Source organism: Siphateles boraxobius, unplaced genomic scaffold (assembly GCF_051911475.1).
Source record: "Siphateles boraxobius isolate OS27281-9 unplaced genomic scaffold, OSU_SipBor_1 5, whole genome shotgun sequence".
In the NCBI taxonomy this organism is placed as follows: Eukaryota; Metazoa; Chordata; class Actinopteri; order Cypriniformes; family Leuciscidae; genus Siphateles; species Siphateles boraxobius.
This window is the reverse complement of record NW_027509141.1, coordinates 22,042,789-22,068,039: the sequence shown is the minus strand read 5'-3', so window position 1 is coordinate 22,068,039 and position 25,251 is coordinate 22,042,789. Positions and strand designations below refer to the sequence as shown.

The 25,251-nt window shown below is 41.9% G+C and overlaps 1 protein-coding gene across 1 annotated transcript; it reads left to right on the top strand.

The window, feature by feature from the left end:
• dyrk3 (dual specificity tyrosine phosphorylation regulated kinase 3) lies at window positions 1-8,698 on the top strand. Its single transcript, XM_077203312.1, has 3 exons — window positions 1-826; window positions 1,867-1,982; window positions 3,967-8,698. The coding sequence occupies exons 1-3, from the start codon at window positions 784-786 to the stop codon at window positions 5,554-5,556; spliced, it is 1,749 nt and encodes a 582-aa protein (XP_077059427.1). The 5' UTR covers window positions 1-783; the 3' UTR covers window positions 5,557-8,698.
• The last annotated feature ends 16,553 nt before the right edge of the window (window positions 8,699-25,251 follow it).

Genomic DNA, 25,251 nt, shown 5'->3' with positions numbered 1-25,251 from the left:
GTTTGATGACGTCGCGCTGGGCGAAGCTGAAGAAGACGCTCTTAGCAACAAGCTAAGAAACCACACATCTCTCTGCGCTCGATTACGGGACGGAACGCGCATCCAAAACACTCACACGATTTATGAGACAACTTGTTTGAGATTATGAGTTAATTTGGACTTCTTGTTTTATAATGAAAGCAAGGTACTATCCGGAAAAGAGGAAACACTAGCCTGAGCTTTAGCTGCCCGCTGGACCGTGTGCTCGGACTGGTATGACTCTTCTGTTCTGATCAACAACACGATATTCAGGAGAGGGAAAGAGTGGAGGAAGTCGACATCCGTTTAATTTTTAGACTCAGTCTAAGTGTGCTTTAGGGAGGCCGTTTGTGGTCACGGAAACTCATTTGTTTCCCCTGCAAGTTTGAATCTTCATCGGCATTCTAATGCATTTGTTAAGTTATATTCGTCTAGCTACAGGTTCGGACTTTTGTGTCTCTCTTCATCATGATGGAAATATAGACACCTCTATTACTACTTCTCCATTCTTGTAATACAGGTGGTCAAACTGATAAGCCTCATGAAAACAGCTTAAAGGGGATCATGCCTGAACCCTTCAGCACTGTGAAGTCGTCTCTCTAGCCTCTCTGGACATCTAACAAGCTTCCTCTCGGATATGAGAATCTGATGATATTTTGGTCGTCTCACTAGAAAGACATTGCATTGTTGTTTTGGATGGATCTTGCTTTAGTGAAAATATTTTTCAGAGGAAAAGGAAATATTTGATGTTGATTACATGCAACTATGATGATATTGAGCAGAAAACCAGATGGCCCCATAACTGCAGGTAGGTATATCCATATGAAATGTAATATCCTGCTCTGTAAGTTTGATCTTGGTTCACTTAGCAAGTGAAGACTATTTTGAAGAAGTGTTTAAAATTGTTGAAATTAATTGTTTTTGCAATACACTGCCGGTGTTAGCAATTCTCCATTAATATACTGAAGTAAGCAAATGCCACAAGCTTGGAACCACATCCTGTTTATTCCTGATGAAGTTGTCACATGGACATCAGCAATAAAAATGCACGGGACAGTGGAAACAATAGCCCATACAGGCCACATTATCTTCGTATGGTCAGTTTATTGAATTGACATCTAAGTAAGTGATAGTAATTGGGTCTAAATGCTCAATACGTTCAAAGTATGTGAGGGTTTGTATAACGTTAGTTACAAATATTAAAAAAATGCCATGATTGTTTTGATAAAAACATTTAAACTCTTTAGTGTTCATTTCATCAACCGTGTTGTAATGCAGCCTACTGAAGTTGTTGCTCCAGTGTTTTTGATACAGTGAAAGTCAATGGGGTCCAAAACAACATTGTACTTTCATTGTATGGAGAAAAAAGCAGTTGAAACATTATTCAAATAATTTGTGTTCCACAAAAGAAGTAAAGTCACGAACGTTTGGAGTGGCATGGAAATTCTATCATAATTTAATTACTCACCCTCATTTTTAGGTGAAATGTCCCTTGAGGCAAAAGTGGTCTAGGTCATTAAGAAGCTTTAATAACATAATCGGTCAGAGTTGTGGAAACTGCTGAAACTGAAGTGAGTCATGAAACCTGGTTTAATATGAAGTCACCTGTTGTCTAATGTGCTCAAGAAACTGTCTGACGCACCTGCAACTTGGTTACATACCTCCCTAAGGGGATTTATGTGGGAACCCTTTTTTTCTGTCTTTTTTTGTGTTTGTAATAGAATGTTTTATGTTTATTTTGTGTAATCATGGGTATATTGGATGATTAAGTGACAAGTGTATTAATATTTTGCTTGTAGATTCACAACCTAACCCCAGGCTCCTTTTCATGTTTGCGTTTCTCCATAGCTCGTCACGGGGACGGTCTGTATGATTCCTACATGCGCACCGATCACATTGTGAACCAGGACACTGATGTGAATGGACAGAGTCCCTCTGGGCTGCCCCCTCTCCCCAAACACACTGTAAGTCCTGACTTCCTGTTCCCCAGACCTAGTGCCAGGACTTTCTGGGGCTCACCTTTCACAGCATTTTTTCAGTAAGCCCTAGATGAAAATGTTTCCCTAGTGCTCGCAGTTCTAAAGAACATTATTCAGTTCTAGAGAACAAGTGCGTTTGGAAATCCAAATCACTATGAAGTCTTGTATGAGAGAGCCAGTTTTTTCAATCTCTGCTCCTCCAACTCAATATGTTCGGATGTTTTTTTCACCCCTGTGGTTCATTCTTAGTTGAGCACATGTTCTGCTGCCACTTGTGCATCTTGGAACGTTGCGTATTTAGACAAGCCTTCCTCCCACATTCCCATAGTGGTACAAGTTCCATCTGCAGCACATCAAGTCTGTTTGTTGTGCCTCACAGCGTGTGTATTGCATGAAAAGCCAGTGCTTTTAATCTTCCAATCAATAAAACATAACTTTATCAAATTTCTATTATTTATGCTGAGCAAACAATATCATGTTCAAACTGGACAGATTAAGCCATGCAATGAGGTGCATGTAGCTTACAGTATGATACGTCATCATGGGACCGGTGATGGTAAAGGATATGATAATCCGATAATTCTCCACTGTACTATTATGCAATAAATAATTCGGTGTACGTGTTGGACCTGGTGAAATAATTTTTATTATAAGACTATATAACGCTCTTGTATGCTATTATACTGCACTTCTAAGATAATGAATTGGTATTACCCTCTGCAAATAATTAACTAGTAATTTGTCTACTGTAAACATTCAATAAACAACTTTGATTTTCTGGCAGTTGGGGTACAATCATATCGTAGTAGTTTCCAGTAGTCCTTCTCGTTCATTTACCTAGCTTCCCACAAAGCAGATTTAATTTAGGTAACCTACTCCTTGTTGAGTCAACCAAGCTTTTTTTGTTGTAATTGAACCACTGATGCATTTGGCTAGTCTCTGCAATATCCTTCAGTTCCCAACACACTGGTTTCTATTTTTGTCTCGCTCCTTGGAACTGCCTTTCCATGCCCCTTCCCCCTCCAAAATGATTGGCACAGTTTATTTGGCACTTAATAATTTTATCTAAGTGACCTAATTTTTGGTCCTTTGCTTTCTTCTTCTTTTGCTGTATGCAGAGCCAAACAAGCTATAGCTTGGGCTTAACTATAAATCTTTGATAGTGGAATCTTGAATGTGAATGGGACTATGAGCAGTCATGGTGCATTAAACATCCTGAATGTGAAAGATAGTTCCTCTGTTCCTCTTCACTCAGAAAAGCCCACTGTAATTGGCATAAACTACCGCTATTTATAGCATGCTTATTTTGTAAGTCAAAGGTTCAATGCATATTTAATGATATAGTTAGGTCTAGTGGCAATTCCTCAACCATGGCAAGAATTCTTTCCAAGCGTTGTCCTGAAAGTATATGAGGGAACTGAAGTCATACACCCTTTCTAAAAGAAAATGTCCATGTTGCTTGGTTTTCCCAGTCTACTGAAATGCAGTTGATTCTGTATATAAATTGCATTACTGTGCTTTGCAATCCGCATGATTTCAGGTCTTAACACCTTGACTCATTCTTTCGTAGGTTTTTTTATTGTATACCCTGGGAGTATGAAAATAACGTCCTATTCCACCAGTTTTCAGTTCTTGTTTCAGTCATACTGCAGAGACTGTCTGGCATTCTCTGTCGCTGCAATTATCACTCATGCATCAAACGTCCCCACTGGTCATATATTATTCCCAGGGTTACTAGATAGCTGATCAATTCTGCACGTTTGTGCTATTGATTGTTTAACACTGGTCTAATAAAATCTCAGAGTTACAGTACATTGATTGTTCAGTTGTATGCATAAGCCAGAAGCTATAAGAGGAAGATTGTGAAAATCCCCTCAGCTGAAAAGATAATGTTAGCTTTGGTCAACTTAATTTTTGTCTTACAAAACTTGTTTTGACAAATTGTTGAAATATCTCTTTCCTTTTGAAGGGTGTCAACAAGCCTACAATGAAGGATCACCAAGCAATTCGAGGAGGACAGATGAAGGTGAAATATATTTACGAGGACACCTACAACCGCAAACTCAATGGTGTAAGCCAGCACAATGGCACAAGCCAAGTACCAGCTAAGTCCCAGGCTGCAATCTCCAAAGAGAGAAGCGTGGACAGCAACAGCTCTGTGAAATCCTCAGAAAGCTCAACAAAAGTCACAAAGCTGGGCAGCCCAATGACCCCAGAACAAGCTATCAAGCAACACAGACAGCAACTGACTACCTTGGAGCAACAGGAGATCCACAATTATCCTGAGATCTACTTCCTGGGACCAAATGCCAAGAAGAGGCAGGCAGTAACAGGGGGCACTAACAACTGTGGTTATGACGACGACCAGGGAGGATACATCCACGTACCTCATGATCACCTTGCCTTTCGCTACGAGTTCCTCAAGGTTATTGGCAAAGGTAGTTTTGGACAAGTGGCGAAGGTTTATGACCACAAGTTACAGCAGCACCTTGCCTTGAAGATGGTGCGTAACGAGAAGCGCTTCCATCGGCAAGCTGCTGAGGAGATCCGAATTCTGGAGCACCTAAAGAAGCAAGACAAGACCGGCAGCATGAACGTAGTTCACATGTTGGAGAATTTCACCTTCCGCAACCACATATGCATGACTTTTGAGCTGCTCAGCATGAACCTGTATGAGCTCATCAAACGCAACAAGTTCCAGGGTTTCAGTCTCCCGCTGGTACGCAAGTTTGCACACTCTATTCTCCAATGCCTGGAGGCTCTCCATCGCCATAAGATCATCCACTGTGACCTGAAACCAGAGAATATATTGCTGAAGCAGCAGGGTAGGAGTGGGATCAAGGTAATTGACTTTGGCTCCAGCTGTTTCGATCACCAGCGTGTCTACACATACATCCAATCCCGCTTCTACCGTGCTCCCGAGGTCATCTTGGGATCCCGATATGGTATGCCTATAGACATGTGGAGCTTTGGTTGCATTCTGGCAGAGCTGCTTACAGGATACCCTCTGTTTCCTGGTGAAGATGAAGGTGACCAGCTGGCCTGCATGATGGATCTACTAGGTATGCCACCTCAGAAACTGCTGGAACAAGCCAAGCGTGCCAAGAACTTTATCAGCTCCAAAGGCCACCCACGCTACTGCACGGTAAGCACACTTAGCAACGGCACCGTAGTCCTCAACGGGAGCCGTTCTCGCCGAGGAAAATTGCGAGGTCCCCCAGGAAGCAAGGAGTGGGGGTCGGCCCTCAAAGCCTGTGATGACCCCACGTTCATTGACTTTCTGAAGAAGTGTTTGGATTGGGACCCTAGTACTCGAATGACACCAGGTCAGGCTTTAAGGCATCCCTGGCTCTACAAGAGACTGCCCAAGCCTGCACCTGGTGGCGAGAAATCCATGCTGCCCAAACGGATCACAGAGCACAGCACCACTTTCCCTACTATCATCTCCAAGGTACCCCCAGTCATGGGCTCAACCAACAACAAACTGCGGACCACCATGATGGGTGACTCCACTGGAAGTATACCCTTTCGCACAGTCCTGCCGAAGCTTGTTTCTTAGAGATTCCTTAGCTTTTCAGGGATAAAGACATATTTGTAACCGTTTTAGAAGTGGATTTTTTCCTTGTTTCTTTTCTAAATGAGTGTCAAAGCTCACTGTTTCGATTTTTAATGAAGTGTAGCAAGCAAACACTTAAATACTACTATACTGTGTTTAATCAAATTGCCTTGAGAGTGTGAAATTCAAAGTTGACATCAGGGCTGCTTTTTTACACTAAGGTCTTGAATCCAGTGCTGTTGATTGAGGTGGGTGAAATTTTGATGCTGTTGCTCGCTCCTTATCCTGTCTTTTCTGAAGTTTACACTACTTCTGCTCAGACAAATGTACAACTTTTGCGTCTTTAAGTGCTGTTTTGCGTGTATGTGTTAATCAAATGTCGCTTTTCCATTACCAGTATCAGCTCAACTCGACTCACCTCGACTCAACTCGCTTTTCGCTCCGATTTCCATTACCGATAGTACCTCCCCAATAGTACCTGGTCGTCATAGCAACGCTACAGAAACTACGCGACACACACCCGCTACCCACACACACACAGGACAATGGAGGAAATCGAGTGTATGCTATTTTTGATCCTCGGGATGTGGCTATTTTTCACATCAAGAAGACAAACGTTGTTTCAGGAGAGGCTGAGGGCAGCAAAACGAAACACTGCTGAAAAAAAATAGCTCCGTGTGGTGCGTGCAATGATGACGCAGTGAATAGTGACGATTCTCTCTGACCAATCAGCAGTCTGCAGTGTTTCACGTCACATTTTAGTATCGCCTCAGCCCGCTTAGAACCTCACCGGAGGTGATACGAAAAAAAGTACCCGAAAGCAGATACAGGTACAACTTTTACACAGTGGAAAACCAAACAAAGGCAAGTCGAGGTCGAGCTGGTACTGTGTAGTGGAAAAGCGCCAGAAGTATACTTTTTTTTTTAAGGGCTTCGAGAATTTGCAGTTTTAGGTCAAGCATCTGGCTCTAAATTTCAGATAAAACATCTTTTAAATGTCTATTTGGTGTTTTAAAGCCCATGTTATCTTATCTTGGTCTTATTTAGGCCTAGATCAGCACATTTTCTAATTTTATTCTATTTTAACAGTATCTTCCCCAGTCACTTGTATCCCAGTGAAAGGTCAAACACTCAGCCATTTCTTTCCACAACTGTTTATTTTTGAGAAGCTGTTGCTTTGAATATGTTACCATAGAACAAGCTGTAAGAAAGTTTGTACTTGTTGGTGAGTGGTGGAGTAGTTCTGGTCACAATGCTGCCTGATGGCCATGCCCATTCCTGGGAGTTATTGGGAAAGACTTTTTCACAGGTGTTGTAGGAGCGTGTATTTATCAGTGCTATTTTGAAAGATATTGGTCAGGTTTCAATTGAAGGCAATGGGCAGTATCACGTGTTTGCCTGTAAACAGCAGTATGTATTTCCCTGAAGCTGATTGTGGGGGAAGGGAATTGCACGTTGGAAGTATTTTCAATAGCAGTGTGCTGTTTGCACTCATCGATGATAGATACCATACTGCCAGTGTGAGGACTTCATAAACATGTTCAAATTACGAGATAACAAAAGGTCGATGACATGCATCCTTCAAAATTCTTTTTTTTTCCTATAACCTCACTCTTGTCCAGCATTTTACATAATGTTTCGTTTTTGTTTTGTTTGCAACTATTCTAATTAATGTGCGTGAGAAGATAAGGGGGAAAAACATGATTAAAGAGACAGTGCAGGGTAGTTCCCATCCCCCTAAGCTCACCATCAGGACACAGTGTGGTATATTTCCAGTGACTCTGTGATTGGTTCCAGTGATGGTTGATTGTGTAGTCTGGAATATCTCTTTATAGTGACCTATTTTGTTCCCTTTTCACTCTTAGGTTTACAAGAGAATCTTATTCTTTATACAGTAGAGCATGCAGCACATTCCTCCCCCAGCCCCCCACAATGGCACTGCTCAGTGTCTGAACTTTGAGTATTTGTCCAAGTGAAACCACTGTAAGGACAAACAATATATGCATTTGGTTGTTGAATGATCTAATGTAAGCATGTGTATTGACACTGCCTCACTTTTTAGCTGTGAATTAAACACTGAATGCTTAGAAGCTGATTGTTTCAAGGTAAGACACTAATCTGTTGAAGGACTGTGAAAATGAATGGTGCTTAACCCATTGGCCCTTTAAGTTTGTAAAGCATCAGTTTGTTACCTGGACCAAGGTAAGAATGAGGAATTCAGGGAAGTAGTTGTGAAAGTCCTCTTTATTGGAAAAACAACATGTCTTTTCACACCTTTCTCAGGTTGTAACCCTTTTGGGGCTTAATGGACATTTATATATGATTCCACACATTTAGCGGGTGTAAAGATGAATTGACCTTTAATAAAGCTATAGGTTTCAGAAAAAAACAGTATAGCTTTAGAGATGTTGGTGCTCAAATTAAAACTATAAACCCCAGGCCTCTATAGTGTCTATGTCCAATCATAATAATTTTTGGGTTCATATGTGGTCTCCCGCAAATTTTCAGTTGTTCTGTTTATATTTGGTATACATCAGGGGAAAGTAACCTTGTGAAAATGGTTTAGTGTTTTTCTACCTTTCTTATGAAATCTGTCTTTTATGCTGAAAAGATATCTCTACCACAGCAATAACAGCATCACGATCCACATCTTTCTACTTCGCTTTGCTTTCCTGTCTGTTTATCATGAATTTTTCACCAAAGCACCCGTTCACATGGCTGTCTCTCTTTGGTTTGTCTCAGTGCGGGAACCCCTTGGTTCGGGGGACTCTAGTCTTGTGCCTTTAACTGAACACACTTGACTAAATAATGAAGGCTCAGCACGGGATGACTAATGTTTTTCTTCCAGCTTTACTGGTCAGGTTTTTGTATGGCTTTTTATTTAACCCTTTTATAGAGTTTTTACTTGTGTTTTAAAGCGAAGTGAAAGAGGTAATGATGTAATTTTCCTTTAACAACCTTTGTCTGTTGACTGTTGGCCATGTGGTTCAAAGCATGATAGTCACAGAACGCATGAAAATAAGTGATAAAGTGAAATAGGAGTACCGGTAAATGAAAAGTTTTAAATAATGACAAAGTGTGTAAGTAACCAAATGAGCTTGTATTAGTTTTTTTCTAAAAAATCAAAATAAAAAAATCAATATTACCATTGTTTTGTTTGAGAATTGTCATTTACCGACCCTTTTTTCGTAAATGTTCTATCCCTAGAAGTTGGCATGAAAAGAAAATTCATTGTATATACTTTTTAAATCCATGTTATAGATCTTATTGTGAATAATTTATTCATGTACAGTATACGGTATATTTTTTTTAATCCCTACTTTTTTTTTTTACAGTGATCTGTTACTCTCAGATGTAGATCATAATACGGGAAAATTATATGCTGCTTATTGTGTTTCAGCATGTCTTCAAGCACTTTTATCTTATCCAATTTGAAATGACTGAAGGAAGCATGCTTCCATAGTGCAGTCCATAGTGCAGTACACAGTTTTAGGGAGTTCTGAACAATAATGTTTGAGTATTATTCCATGGCAAACTTTACTCAACAAACAGGCCCTTGCACACACCTATGAAATATGTTTTATGCAGGAATGTGCATTAAATATTACTGGAGTTTCTATGCACATTATTTGCATGTTATTATTCATCACACAAGTGGATACAACTTCTAGAAATCATAATTGCTCCTTGTGTGAATGTTATAACTGTCTTGTAGAAAGTATTGAAGTGGTGGCTTGTGCCTTTACAGATCTGTTCTGACTTCAAGTCAGACTCAAGCCTGGTCCCATTTCAATTACTGATGTTCATCAACAACAGATCACCTTATAAACTGGGTAAACAGATGGGTGCATCATGTAGGTTTTTGACTGCATGTCTGAACAGTATGTAACAGACTAATGTTTTGGCCTCTCATTCACTTTTCCAATCTTATAGATCTACAGTTATAGATCCAAATGTCAATATTGGCTTGGTGAATGTTCTCACTAAATATCCCAGACACTAAATTCTTTGCAACTCATTAGGGGAAAGTTATGTGGAGAAACAACAGGATACTTGAAAACAGTCACAGGAGGCCTGGTCTGGAGAAATTCAAAATTGGACACTTTCTCCAAGGGGAGAAATTTGAAAGTATCTTTGTTCGACTCTGATCTCCAGCCTTACCGAGGCTTGTCAAAACTTTCCTGAAAGCAGCAGCAAAGAGGGCAAACCGGTCGGTTGGTGTATTTGCATATGATGAGGTCATAAACTTGCCGCAATATTTACATGTTTGAAGTGGATGTGTCCTGTGTAGAAACAAAATGAAACCTTTTTTTATGTTCCAACATCCCAATAAGGGATAATCCCATAATTTGGCAGAAATATCCGAATCAATTAAATCATTGTGCTGTCGCAGCTAATGTAGGTGTCAAGACTCAAGACCAAACATTTTTAACATATTTCTCAAAAAACTTAATATTAGGAGTTTAAGATGACAAAGGCATACCTACTTAATTGAATGTACCTTTCTCCTTTATCTTCCACTCAATTCAGATTTTCCTGAATTAGTTTTAAAACGTGTTTGCTTAACCCCCAAAAGCCTTTTGTTGTTTATCTTTTGAAATGAAACCAGATAACTTTTTATTTCAGCTTATGTTCAGTTTAGCAGCTTAAGGTAGCCTGCATTCCCAGTGAAATTTGTTCTATCACTTGGTTTATTTTTCTTTAGGTTACCAATGCAAATGTTTATCAAACAGTTTTCAGGGTAGGCATAGTGTACAGATATGTCCCATTTTACATCCGCCATTTTGTAGGAAAATGATTGTGAGAAATGTGTTCACACTGAAAAATTCAACGAGATGTTGCCTGGATGATGTTTTCAGCTTATAGTCATATTTTTCCCTACCCTAAGCTAAAGTGCTACATGTGCTAAAGCTAACAACAACACATGATGTGTATAATTTATCTGCTGGAAAACTGAATAATTAAATGTACAAATGAAACTTTTTGTGTTATATTTGAGATGATACTACCCTTTGAAATTTTGTAGTTAGATGTCCAAGTACATAGCTTATACGTCATCAATTATTTGAGACACGCGACGTGCATATGGGATTAATGAGAGCAGGTGTGTGACTGTCTGGGACAAGTCATGACCATCTCTTCACCGGTCTTCAACATGTCCAAACAGACTCAGAACAACAGTGCGTCAAGGTAACCACTCGTATCTCATCAATCTCATTGAGATTTTGGAATGACATGGTTGATTTAGCCTCACAAACCTGTCCTGCTGGGACAGAGCAGATTAAGTCAATCTCATTAAGGATCCAACACACTGAACATATGACCCATATGGACTCATCGGTGGCCAGGCACAGTGCGAATGGTCCAAGTACCCACATCCTCCCTCCCTTCTCCCTTTGGGTCAGGAACAGCCTTCCAGACTAAGGGTTTTACGAAGACTAAGTACTTTGGCCATATGGAGCCTTCACATGGGATTGTAGACCAGCCACAGTGACGAGTGTGTGAGCTTTCAGTAATGTTACAAAGACATATGATGAGCAAGTACATTTAAACTTTCAAAAGACACTGAACCTGACCTGTGCTTTTTTTGAGAGAAATAAGTATGATTTTTCAAGGAAATTTTGAGGTGAAAAAGACTTCAATTTTCAGTTGTAACCGTACATAGGGAGCAATGCATACAAGTATATTGAACAAGCAACATGAGAGGAACCAATACACTCACACTAGATTCTGAGCAAGCAAAATTTCTTTGGACACATAAATGGTCGTGATATGATGTCATGCCCTGTGGCACCTTTTTTAAAAACATAAATTCAACATTCATTAAATAATAATACATATAAAATGTTAAAATACAATCCACTCCACTTTCCTGCAATGCTGCAAACCTGAAGCTTTAAAGTTTAAATTCTTTTAATTAATCTAAGAGGTCATACCGTGATGTATCATCCTTTTATCGGTCACACGACTTCGTGTAATATGAGTTAACTGTGATCTTTGGAACACAGTGTGCTTGCGATTTGTCTTCCTTATTCATGTGTGTGAATGGAAGTCAATGAAATGAAAACCCACCATCCCATGATCAATATACATGTGTAGCACATTACAATTTTGAGTAAAATTTTTAGTCTGTTATCTTTTTAAACTGTATAGCCATTATTGCCAGTATTGAAAGAATTCTAAGTGTATTTATAATTAAAATTTCTCTCACACTGTTCACCATTTTTTCCCTAGTTTTTTTCTTCTGAGTTCATTGAATTGCCTTTTGCTTTCTCCAGAAAGGATTTATGTGTTTCTGCTTTAGATTTTGGTGAAAGCTAAGTGTCCACACTGTAAAAAGTGACCAGCTGACAACTTAAAAAAGTGAGGAAACCGGTTGCCTTAAAATCAAGTAAATAAACTTGAAAGAAATTTTAATTACGTGGAATTGTCAAGTTCACATAACTTAATTTTTTCAATTATGCATGCAGTTTATTTACTTAATAATTTTAAAGCAACAGGTTTTCGCACTTTTTTTAAAGTAAGCCAAGTGATCACTTTTTACAGTATAGGCTTACCTTCTGGAATAGCCTATTATGATTCCTTCAAATTCTGCCTGCGTAGCAAGCTGATGTGGAAAAGTGGTTATTTTGCATGTATTCCAAAATATCTCTGATTCATGGAAACACACTTGTATGTAATTTAACAGATGCAATTTGTATGTAAAAAAACAGATACATTTGTGTGGCTTTTCTCAGGAAAAGAAGTAGCACACTCCAGAGATGTTATTCAGAGTTTTAAAGAAATTATTTCATGAAACCATCCAACACAAAATGAAAGAATCAAAACAACAGCTGTTAAAATGCTGCAGGGCAGTTCAACAAACGAAGATCTCAAGAAAAACGTCCTTTTTGTTTATTCATATAGTTGTCACGTGCTTCGTGCTTTTTCATGCCTCTTTAGTTTTAAGTGAATGCACCATTTTTAGAGAATGTTATTGGCTTTGGTATGTTTCAATATCCCGTGCTTGGTCTAGAAGCACAAGAATGCACCCGTTGACTTCATTTTATTCTTACAAAGGCATTAAAAGGCATTTCCTCCCTCAAATTTTATCTTGCTGAACCACCCCATCACCACAAGTAGTTCAGAGGATTTATACGCCTGTTAGCTTGAGGTGATCTAATGAAAGGGGCTGAAATGGAACGATTGCATCCGCGATGAAAACAAACAGATCTTACTGTATGCCCACCTGGATCTGAATAGCAGTCATATTGACGTCTTTCAACTTAGTTGAATAAAATGCGTCAATGCAAAATGAGTCACTGATGCAACACGCTGTTGTTGCAGACTACTTTCTCATAAAAAAGCTCCTATAAAACATGGCCCTGTCATTATTGTGATAGTTGTTGTGAGAGTCGACCACACAGGTCTACTTTAGCTGGTAAAACTGGCCTTTATGGAAGAAGGTTGTTCATCTAGAATTAAGGTTGCACAACAGGCTTGGGAAGTTCTGGCTTACAGCAACTCTTCAGTCAATGGATTGACAAGCTCGCTAAACATGACTCATTCATCTGCGGTTGTGCTACCTTGACAAAAAAAAAAAAAAAAAAAAAAAAAACCTTTTTTGTGAATCTGCGTATTGCATGTCTTTGTCTCCATTCTGATAATGCTTAGAGTTTCACTATTGGGTTGGGATGATACTTTATTAAAGCTCTGTAATCTAGCAGATATCCCCCTCACAAAAGCACTCGTGCAATTGCAGTCCAACACATGTCCACACAAGCCGCACACAGGTCCCCACAACTGCGGTGGCAAACAGTTTGAAAGGTGGGGCTGCATTTTAGGAACATTTGTCCCACAACCCGAACATTCCACATTCCAGCGCAGCAGTCAGAGCCTCAGTAACAGCAACACTGCTCTTGGTTCAGGCCGGGTCAGTGACTGACACACAGACGTGGAAGAGCTAGCAATACTTATGACAAGTGTGGCCTACTTATATTACCCCAGCAACAAGTCAAATGATTCACCCAAACAATCAAAAGAAAGAAATTAGAAATATATCAATTTTATTATTATTTTAATAATCATTTCAATGAAAAGGAAGTACATTTTTAGCATCAACTAATTTGTAAAACTTTTGACTGAAATTGAAACAATACTGTTAATCACAAACAAAATGCACTGAGCAAAACTGTATAATAGCTGAATTACAATTACATAAACACTCAACTCTTGACTGAAATCGTAATGTACCCAAAAAAAAGTGTCGTCATTCTCGTCATTCCTGAATCATTTTGACCAGAAGAGTTGCTGTAGCCCAGAACTTCCCAGGCCTGTTGTGCAGCCTTTATTCTAGATAAACAACCTTCCATAAAGATCAGTTTTACCAGCCAAAGTTTAAAGTTGTTCAGTACTGTCATTTTAATTGTTCTTAATACTTTTATTAACATTTCTATTTAGCTTTATTTTTTAGCTTTAGTTTAGTTAGTTATTTCATTTTTAAGATGATTCTTTTTTTATCTAAGTTTTTATTTTGTTTTATTTTATTTCAATTAATGAAAGCAATTGTCAATAGTTTTAGTTAACAGTAACAACATTGTTGTGCAGGGGCTTTTGTATATGCATTCTTTAATCTTATCAATTGTTTTTTTTTTTTCAGATGAACTTCCTCATTCATCTGTCTTACCTTTGTTTGTTTTGTCTCTTATAACTCTTATGCTCTGTCTCAGGCTGTCTGTCATATGTTTTTTTGCTGATTTGTTTATGGCTGAACTCAGCAGGCCTCAGACAGCACTGAAATAGCGCATGACCCCACAGTCTGCCCGAAGAGCTGGAAAATGAGAGCATGTTCCTCTTTGGGAGCGTCCGTCTGAGGAGCATCTGCCTTTCATGCCCCATTTTAACAGCTTATTTCTGACAGAAGAAAAAAAATTTTTTTCTTAGCTGACAAATATAACAATGTTGGTCAGCAGCATAAGGTGTGTTTTGCATACTTGGGACCAGCATAGGTTGCTGGTTGCTCGTTTGCTGGTCACCAACCTTGAGTATTCCAGCTCTAACCAGCCTGGACTAACCTGGAATTCATGCAGGATTTTTCAGCAGGCTATGGAGACCCTCATAAAAAAACTCACAGCATCTGCTCTTACTTTTCTCTCTTCCTGGCTCCCAGAAGTAATTTCCTCCCTCCTTTTCTGTTCTTTTTTGTTCTCTGATGGTGTTGCCTGGCACAGTCCTTAAAGAGGGCACGAAACCAACATCACTATGTGATGCAACTCTCTCAAGCAGCCCTCTATATCCAGCCATCATAATGTTGATCTTTAAATAGCCAGGCAAGACACATCCACACCGACTGACTCCATACTCACAGGGCAAGGTATCTTTGTCATCATGGCAACAGTCTGACCCCAGATATTCCTATGTGAAGTGTTTTTAATAATGTTGTCATTATTAAATTGTGTCTATGTTATATAGAGCAACAGCAAGCCAAATAAGAAAAAATAGAAAAAAATGGTAATGGACACCTGACCTACAGTAAATGGAAAAGGGAGTATTGACATCAGCACTGGGAATGAGTTAAGTCTGACTTTTTAATGCACTTAGTGACTGCAATATACTGCTGTTTACAAAAGAGAATGAGCTTTTGGATTGCAGCCCCTGCTCTCTCAGGAAAGGTTTTGTTCTAAAGCAATTGCTGTGAGCATCACGTGAGTGGCCTACTTTCCCCCTGGGCTCTTCAGAGTGTGCTCCATAAAGTTGTAATTGGGGTACAAATCTTTGCCTTCACGCAAACATGGTTCAATAAAACTCTCCTTTTGTTACAAAGTACATTTAATGGAGTGCCCAATGTTGGGTATTGTCAGTGATATGCATGAGTCTAAAGTGGTCTGTTTGCTTGCATATTGTGTGATGGTGTTTTCCTGACAACAAACTGAATGACCTGTACGGCTTATTTTAAAACAGCCTGGTAATATGCATAAACTGAGTCTATGTAGGTTTAGGATTTAAAGGAGAACTCCGGGCAATTTTTAAGTTAATCTTGATCGTTAGACCTTTGTGAGTACTGACTATAGAAAAAAAAACGAACCGGATTGGTGCTTGCTACGCGGAGCTGCGACCGCGAATGCCCAGAGCTCCCACTCAGCTAAAACGGCAGCTATGGGGGCATCGACATAAAGAGCGTTTTTGAGCCTCTTAACAGACACAAAATGCAATTAAAATGTCTGTCCAACATGAACAGGGACCCTACATGTGAACAAGATGCGTTTAGCAACTTAGCCATTGTTTCAACTCACCTAAATAGTCTTTTAGATGGCAAGCTGTAGTCTCGCGCTGCAGTCCCGTGCTGTAGCCGGAAAAGGTAAACAATGTCCAGGTGGGAGGAGCGTTGATCATGTGCGACGAGTTATGATCAGAGTTGCTTACAAGTGAAGAAGAAATGGTTCGTGTTTGTGCCTTTCCGAATTGTGGCAACAGAATGCGAAAATATAAGAGCTTAAATTTTCATCGTCTTCCTTTCCATGACCTCGAGATTCTGCAGTTTGTGGCTAGTTGTATTTCAACTTGATGTGCAAACTCCCGTAGAAGTACTACGCGCTAAAGATTACCGCATTTGCAGTGAACACTTTGACAAGGATGACTACACACACTCAACACAGCGGGGCCGTTTGAAGAAAAATGCCATTCCATGTACGAAGACTCGTCGCACATGATCAACGCTCCTCCCACCTGGACATTGTTTACCTTTTCCGGCTACAGCACGGGACTGCACGGGACTGTTGAAACAATGGCTAAGTTGCTAAACGCATCTTGTTCACATGTAGGGTCCCTGTTCATGTTGGACAGACATTTTAATTGCATTTTGTGTCTGTTAAGAGGCTCAAAAACGCTCTTTATGTCGATGCCCCCATAGCTGCCGTTTTAGCTGAGTGGGAGCTCTGGGCATTCGCGGTCGCAGCTCCGCGTAGCAAGCACCAATCCGGTTCGTTTTTTTTTCTATAGTCAGTACTCACAAAGGTCTAACGATCAAGATTAACTTAAAAATTGCCCGGAGTTCTCCTTTAACACTGCAAAAACAGACCTCAACATACAAAACATGGTAACACTTCCCTTTTTTTTTTTACCATGTCTTTGTTTCATGATATGTTACATCCAGTCACTATAAATTATGCATAATTACACGCAACTAACCCTAAACCAAAGCATGGATGGATTCACTTTGATGGACTTAAAAATATACCCATTCACTCCCATTATAAAGGTTGGAAGAGCCAGGACATTTTTTTAATATAACTCCGATTGTATTCGCCTGAAAGAAGAATGTCATATACACCTATGTCTTCAGGGTGTGTAAATCATGAGCTAATATTCATTTTGGGCTGAACTATCGCTTTAAATGTACCTATTACACAACAAAGATGCCTTAAAATAAAGTGTAACCCAAATCACAATAAGGGCAATAATCAACATATAGATGTCACAGTTTGGGTTTTGTTTCTTGTTCCTGGTTCTTGTCTGTCATGTGATCCCCTGTTCTAGTCATGTGATCTTGCCTTGTGTTCCCCTGTCTGTTGTGTCATTGGTTGATTGTTTAAATGTTCACAGGTGTCCCTTGTCTCGTTGTTAGTCCAGTATGTATTTAAGCCCTGTGTCTTGTTCAGTCTTTGTGAGTTCTTAATGTTGTGTTGTTGTACCTTGATGTTGGTGGTTCTGTTCCTGAGTCTTGTGCCCTAGCCAGAGTCTTTATTATGTAGTTTGAGTTTATTAAATAAAGTGTGCTGCAATTGGATCCTGCTTCCTCCTTGCTTCCACCTCATCCTAACAGAAGAACTCACCGCCAATGGATCCAGCAGTTGTTAGCAAACAGGCCTTAAGGAAATTCCTATCATCTCTGTCTCAAGATGGCCAGCCCTTGGAGAGGTATGTGAGGGACTTTTTGGCGTGTTGTCATCTGGGAGCGCTAAATGACGCCCAGCTCGTGGACCTGTTTTGTAGCGGGCTGGATTGGCACATCGCTCAAGTGATGCCGGAGGATCATACTGGCTGGACCCTGAAAGGGTTTGTTGATCTGGCCCTTTCCTTGGGCGGTTCGGCACTTGCAGAGCCTGAGTTTCCCCGCGTCACGCCAGTCAGTGGGTCTGACACCGGATCGGTCTATGGGCGTTCAGGGCTGATGTCCAGCTTGGCAGATTCCCCGCTAAGGTCCGTACGGTCTGCAAGGATCACCGTCCTGCCTGAATCTCGTCCCGTCAAACCAGTTCCAGAGCCCGTCCAGCCAGAGCCCGTCCAGCCAGAGCCCGTCCAGCCAGAGCCCGTCCAGCCAGAGCCCGTCCAGCCAGAGCCCGTCCAGCCAGAGACCGTCCAGCCAGAGACCGTCCAGCCAGAGACCGTCCAGCCAGAGACCGTCCAGCCAGAGACCGTCCAGCCAGAGACCGTCCAGCCAGAGACCGTCCAGCCAGAGACCGTCCAGCCAGAGACCGTCCAGCCAGAGACCGTCCAGCCAGAGACCGTCCAGCCAGAGACCGTCCAGCCAGAGACCGTCCAGCCAGAGACCGTCCAGCCAGAGACCGTCCAGCCAGAGACCGTCCAGCCAGAGACCGTCCAGCCAGAGACCGTCCAGCCAGAGACCGTCCAGCCAGAGACCGTCCAGCCAGAGACCGTCCAGCCAGAGACCGTCCAGCCAGAGACCGTCCAGCCAGAGACCGTCCAGCCAGAGACCGTCCAGCGGTCCAGCCGCGTCCAGCCAGAGCTTCACGTCAGCCGCGTCCAGCCAGAGCTTCACGTCAGCCGCGTCCAGCCAGAGTTTCACGTCAGCCGCGTCCAGCCAGAGCTTCACGTCAGCCGCGTCCAGCCAGAGCTTCACGTCAGCCACGTCCAGCCAGAGCTTCACGTCAGCCACGTCCAGCCAGAGCTTCACGTCAGCCACGTCCAGCCAGAGCTTCACGTCAGCCACGTCCAGCCAGAGCCGAGGCCCTCTTCGCCGCTGGTCCCGTCCAGCCGCGTCCAGCCAGAGCTTCACGTCAGCCGCGTCCAACCAGAGCTTCACGTCAGCCGCGTCCAGCCAGAGCTTCACGTCAGCCGCGTCCAGCCAGAGCTTCACGTCAGCCGCGTCCAGCCAGAGCTTCACGTCAGCCGCGTCCAGCCAGAGCTTCACGTCAGCCACGTCCAGCCAGAGCTTCACGTCAGCCACGTCCAGCCAGAGCTTCACGTCAGCCACGTCCAGCCAGAGCTTCACGTCAGCCACGTCCAGCCAGAGCCGAGGCCCTCTTCGCCGCTGGTCCCGTCCGATCCAGAGACTGTTCAAGTCACGTCTGCCGATCCAGAGACTGTTCAAGTCACGTCTGCCGATCCAGAGACTGTTCAAGTCACGTCTGCCGATCCAGAGACTGTTCAAGTCACGTCTGCCGTTCCAGAGACTGTTCAAGTCACGTCTGCCGTTCCAGAGACTGTTCAAGTCACGTCTGCCGTTCCAGAGACTGTTCAAGTCACGTCTGCCGATCCAGAGACTGTTCAAGTCACGTCTGCCGATCCAGAGACTGTTCAAGTCACGTCTGCCGATCCAGAGACTGTTCAAGTCACGTCTGCCGATCCAGAGACTGTTCAAGTCACGTCTGCCGATCCAGAGACTGTTCAAGTCACGTCTGCCGATCCAGAGACTGTTCAAGTCACGTCTGCCGATCCAGAGACTGTTCAAGTCACGTCTGCCGATCCAGAGACTGTTCAAGTCACGTCTGCCGATCCAGAGACTGTTCAAGTCACGTCTGCCGATCCAGAGACTGTTCAAGTCACGTCTGCCGATCCAGAGACTGTTCAAGTCACGTCTGCCGATCCAGAGACTGTTCAAGTCACGTCTGCCGATCCAGAGACTGTTCAAGTCACGTCTGCCGATCCAGAGACTGTTCAAGTCACGTCTGCCGATCCAGAGACTGTTCAAGTCACGTCTGCCGATCCAGAGACTGTTCAAGTCACGTCTGCCGATCCAGAGACTGTTCAAGTCACGTCTGCCGATCCAGAGACTGTTCAAGTCACGTCTGCCGATCCAGAGACTGTTCAAGTCACTACCTCCGAGCCAGTGTCTACGGACAAGATGGCCGCTTCTGAACCAGTGTCTACGGACAAGATGGCCGTCTCCGAGCCAGAGTCTGTTCCTGTTCCCGAGCCAGTGTGTGTGTTGTCTGTTCCTGAACCCGAGCCAGTGTGTGTGTTGTCTGTTTCTGAGCCCGAGCCAGTGTGTGTGTTGTCTGTTCCTGAGCCCGAGCCAGTGTGTGTGTTGTCTGTTCCTGAGCCCGAGCCAGTGTGTGTGTTGTCTATTCCCGAGCCAGTGTGTGTGTTGTCTGTTCCTGTGCCAGTGTGTGTGTTGCCTGTTCCCGAGCCAGTGTGTGTGTTGCCTGTTCCCGAGCCTGTGTGTGTGTTGCCTGTTCCCGAGCCAGTGAGTGTGTTGCCTGTTCCCGAGCCAGTGAGTGTGTTGTCTGTTCCCGAGCCAGTGTGTGTGTTGTCTGTTCCCGAGCCAGTGTGTGTGTTGTCTGTTCCCGAGCCAGTGTGTGTGTTGTCTGTTCCCGAGCCAGTGAGTGTGTTGTCTGTTCCCGAGCCAGTGAGTGTGTTGTCTGTTCCCGAGCCAGTGAGTGTGTTGTCTGTTCCCGAGCCAGTGTGTGTGTTGCCTGTTCCCGAGCCAGTGTGTGTGTTGCCTGTTCCCGAGCCAGTGAGTGTGTTGCCTGTTCCCGAGCCAGTGAGTGTGTTGTCTGTTCCCGAGCCAGTGAGTGTGTTGTCTGTTCCCGAGCCAGTGAGTGTGTTGTCTGTTCCCGAGCCAGTGAGTGTGTTGTCTGTTCCCGAGCCAGTGAGTGTGTTGTCTGTTCCCGAGCCAGTGAGTGTGTTGTCTGTTCCCGAGCCAGTGAGTGTGTTGTCTGTTCCCGAGCCAGTGAGTGTGTTGTCTGTTCCCGAGCCAGTGAGTGTGTTGTCTGTTCCCGAGCCAGTGAGTGTGTTGTCTGTTCCCGAGCCAGTGAGTGTGTTGTCTGTTCCCGAGCCAGTGAGTGTGTTGTCTGTTCCCGAGCCAGTGAGTGTGAGTGTGTTGTCTGTTCCCGAGCCAGTGAGTGTGTGTGTGTTGTCTGCTGTTCCTGAGCCGGTGAGTGTGTGTGTGTGTTGTCTGCTGTTCCTGAGCCGGTGTCTGCTGTTCCTGAGCCGGTGTCTGCGCCGCCCTGGCCGCCCGATGGACTGTCTTCTCCGCCCTGGCCGCCCGAGGGGTCTTCACCGCCCTGGCCGCCCGAGGGGTCTTCACCGCCCTGGCCGCCCGAGGGGTCTTCACCGCCCTGGCCGCCCGAGGGGTCTTCACCGCCCTGGCCACCGCCTGCGCATCCTGCTCTGCCCTGGTCGCTCAAGAGCCAGGTCCACCCAGGCTCTGTGGCTCAGGCTCGCCATTCCTGTGTCCTGGTTCCTGGTCCCAGTGCGAGCCTGGCCCTCCGTCCCTCCCCCAAGACCGCCTCCACTCACCACCCTCCTGAACTTGTGTTTTTTTTGTTTTGATGGGCGTCGGGAGCCGCCCATAGAGGGGGGGCTATGTCACAGTTTGGGTTTTGTTTCTTGTTCCTGGTTCTTGTCTGTCATGTGATCCCCTGTTCTAGTCATGTGATCTTGCCTTGTGTTCCCCTGTCTGTTGTGTCATTGGTTGATTGTTTAAATGTTCACAGGTGTCCCTTGTCTCGTTGTTAGTCCAGTATGTATTTAAGCCCTGTGTCTTGTTCAGTCTTTGTGAGTTCTTAATGTTGTGTTGTTGTACCTTGATGTTGGTGGTTCTGTTCCTGAGTCTTGTGCCCTAGCCAGAGTCTTTATGTAGTTTGAGTTTATTAAATAAAGTGTGCTGCAATTGGATCCTGCTTCCTCCTTGCTTCCACCTCATCCTAACAATAGATCTGAATTTGAGCACTTGGTTTTAAGTAGAAAATGAATTCCAGATATCACAAAACAAATAAATGTGGTAAAATTTCAACATTTAAAACTTTGTAGTTGTAAATAAAACAAAGGTGAATGCAGTATGTTTTACTTACTTTCAGTCTTTCTACTTAAAAATGTTGCTTAATTCAATGTTACTTGCAGGTTCTTTGTAATTATACGTGAAATTGTTTTTAAAGTCTACTCTTTTTTTTTTCTGTGGAGTCACGCCCAAGTTTTATAGCTGACTTATTAACCGTAGATAGATTATTATTATAGAATAATTGCTAAATCATGCTGTATTTCACCACAACATCTTTAGTGCAGGGATCTGACTGCACCAATTTAGGTAAGGCAACATTTATATAAACTTATTACATTTATTTTTTAATTTTTATTCTATTCTATTTAATTATTATTTTTATATTAGTATTGCGCATTTTTAAAATATTTTATATGCAGTACGGATCAAACTGACCCTATCAGAACATATTGTGCATGGACATTGTCTCATTTCACAGGAAGCTTGTTGCTTAGCATCACTGTTACTAGGTAAACAAGTTATTTGTAGCCAGTGTCAGGTTTCAGTTGAGAGGCTGCAATGCATAAAAACCATCCTGGACAAGATTACAGGTGACTTTCAGTCCTGCCATTGCTTTCAGGGAAGAGTTATCCTCCCTATGGTTCACAAATACTATGGTTCACTGAATAACATGAATAATAATATGGATCTTAGCTACTTGTCTGTACAGGGATCAGCTGGTTTGAACTTTTAAAAATATGCTTGGTATCACTTTATTTTACAATCCTGTTCCTCATGTACTGTACATACTGTTTACTTATTATAGTAATATCTAAAAGTGGGTAATAACTACTAACCCTGAACCTAACCTTAACCCATGTAGTTACCTATATTTCCCAGTACTTTCTTAGGTAGTACACTGCAAGTACACGTCCTGTCAAATAAAGTGCAACCGGATGCTTTTAAAGAGGTCAGGAGTGTTGACAGCTGAGGACAAAAACAGAAATGTTGGTCTGGGCCCTGTGATAATGGGGACCCTCAAAAATTATCAACAACTAATAATTGTTAATATATAATGAAGATTCTTTGTAGGTCTTTGCAATGCTCAGCGGCTTCACCTTTATTCAGATTCAGTATCAGGCCAGGTGTGCTATCAAAAGGGATCTTCAGTCCTCCATAACATGACCTTTGTGGTTATAAAAAGCATTTTATGACTCAAGTCATTAACTCCACCTATTTATAGTCTTGTTTATAAACTACAGTTCAAAAGTTTGGCGATGGTAAAAAAAAACATTTTATTCTCACCAAGGCTGCATTTATGTGAACAGTATTATTGTGAAATATGATTACAATTTGAAATAACTATTTTTAATATATTTTAAAATGTAATTTATTCCTTTGAAGGCAAAGCAACCATTACTCCAGTCTTCAGTGTCACATGATCCCTCAGAAATCATTCTAATAAAAAGATTTGATGCTCAAGAAACATTTCTTATTGTCAGTTTTGAAAACAATTGGGCTGCTTGTTATTTTTGTGTAAACCATGACTTTTTTCAGGATTCTTTGATGAATAGAAAGTAATAATAATAATTTGAAATAAAAATATTTTGTAACATTTTACGGATTAGCTGATAGACGCCTGCTTTCAAACACTCCCGTGTAGCTGTGTAAGCGTTCGGTGAAGAGCGTCAAAGATGTCTATTTACAACATGTTTTTGAAGCGTTGCTCATTGTAGCCAATCACAGATATTTTGAGCGCATGAATACATTGGCCAACCAGAGGTGTTTAAGAATCTGTTCAACAGCGCTCAAAATGCTAGAGGGAAATGCTGGTATCGTCACATTTTTAAATTTCAGTTTCTTTTGACAACACTACACCACAATAACGAGTGTACAACATGGTGTATAACCGATGTACGCTCAACGGTTAGAGAATACACATAATGCACAGTGAGAGTCACGTGCCAAATGAATTCCCGCGTCTGACCTGAAGATGGCGCACGCAGCTGAATTCATTCATCTATTTTCCAAACCACTGGTTCAGCATAATATAGGCTAATACAGGAATACACTCCTTTTTAATTGTTTATTAAATTGTTTAATTAAGATGAATACATGCTAATTTCCTTGATAGAGTTCAAAATAAATCTTTTCATTTGGCCTATACTGGAGCTGCCAGTTCACTAAATTTCAAATGATTGTTAAACAGCAAGCACAAACTGCACTAGTTCTTTCATTCACGCATTCAAGTGGACTATATTAGTGGAGTAATGTAGGGAATAGTGAATGAGGTATATAGGGGGCGATTTCGAACACAGCCCTAGTTTCCTAGTGTGTTCCAGTTTGTTCCCTTGGTTACTGATTACGTACACCTGTTGTTTATTTAGTTTTCTTATTAGCTTTCCTTGTGTATTTAAGCCCTAGTTCTCCTCAGTGTTTTGTCTTGTGTTAATGTGGTTGTGGTTTGGTTAGTGTTTCTCATTCCTGTATTCTCCTGAGTGTCAGTTTATGACTATATATTGTATTCTCCATCGTCGTGTTTACTGAACAGCAAATTGTGACAATTTAACTCCAAAGAATGAATAATTTCGGATGTCAAGAGTTTCGTTTATTAAATATATTAGCTATTCCTATAAAAAATCATTAGAAAAACTTGTCAGGTTGGAAAAATGTAAGGCCATGTATGTGTTTGTCTGAGGGAGAAATTTTGTGTGTGTGTTCAGATGTCTGTGTTTGTTTTCTTTGTTTGTTGCATGTGAGCAAATGGTGAAAAAAATATCCCATGCTGTCTATGGCCAGGCCTCCTGCCGAGCAGCTGTTGGCATGCTGAAGGAGCAGCTCAGCTTTGTTCTCCTTCCACACTGACCGTTGAGAGCTTTCCCATGTCAGCGGGATAGGGCTCAAAGCAAGGCCTTGAAGGACCCTATATCCATCTGCCCATGACAGGATGCTGTTCGCAAGTCTCCTTTTCCACTGGTCCAAGGTCAGTTTTGCGGCATATATTAGACTGATAATGATAATTAATTGCGTCAGCACAGCTGGTCATGGATCAGTTTAAAAGGAAACAAGGCAATCACCAGATCACGGTAAGTGAGGGAGTCCGGCTCATCCGCTCTATTAGAGTCACAGAAATTACAGACACTTGATCAGGGATTAACACCCGTCACAAGCAGATTGAAGGTCAAACTAACACCAAACTGCCGTAGTATATTCTGTGACGTGTGATTTAAGATCAAATAAAAAAATTAACAAAAGGTTTTCGGGTAATCATTTTTGTTTTTTGGTGAGACAAAGTATTTAAACTCATATTTTGCTTAGGTTACAATAAACACCAGATTATGTGTGAGTTGAGAATAGATGTAATCCAGCCTATGTCAGTTATGTTATATTAGTTAAATTTCTCTGCTACAAAATAAACTTTAAAAAAACAATAGTTGCATATAGCCACAACTATGAAATATTTTGTTCACCTGTAAAAATTAAATGTAATATATTACTCTAAAATAATATGTATGTATAAATTCTGAATTCTGTGTATGAGCAGAGAAATGAGAAAAGCCTGGAAATGTCAGAGACATTTAAATCTGTGACTTCCAAGTCTGAAAAATGTACAGTCCTGGAAATAAAATGAATTACTCTTATTTCAATTACTCTTACTCTGCTCATAAATATCTAAGTAGTCTGCATTATTTTGTGCTGCATTAAAATGTTATCAGACTTAGAGTGAAATCACATTTAATACTTGGTTCCACAATACGTCTTCTGCAATAAAACAATAC

Excerpts from the sequence above, each read along its gene's own strand:
- dyrk3 (XM_077203312.1), top strand. The coding sequence starts at position 784 with ATGATGATATTGAGCAGAAAACCAGATGGCCCCATAACTGCAG. Across the intron at positions 827-1,866 it reads AGATGGCCCCATAACTGCAG|CTCGTCACGGGGACGGTCTG; the intron begins GTAGGTATATCC and ends GTTTCTCCATAG. Across the intron at positions 1,983-3,966 it reads CCCCTCTCCCCAAACACACT|GGTGTCAACAAGCCTACAAT; the intron begins GTAAGTCCTGAC and ends TTCCTTTTGAAG.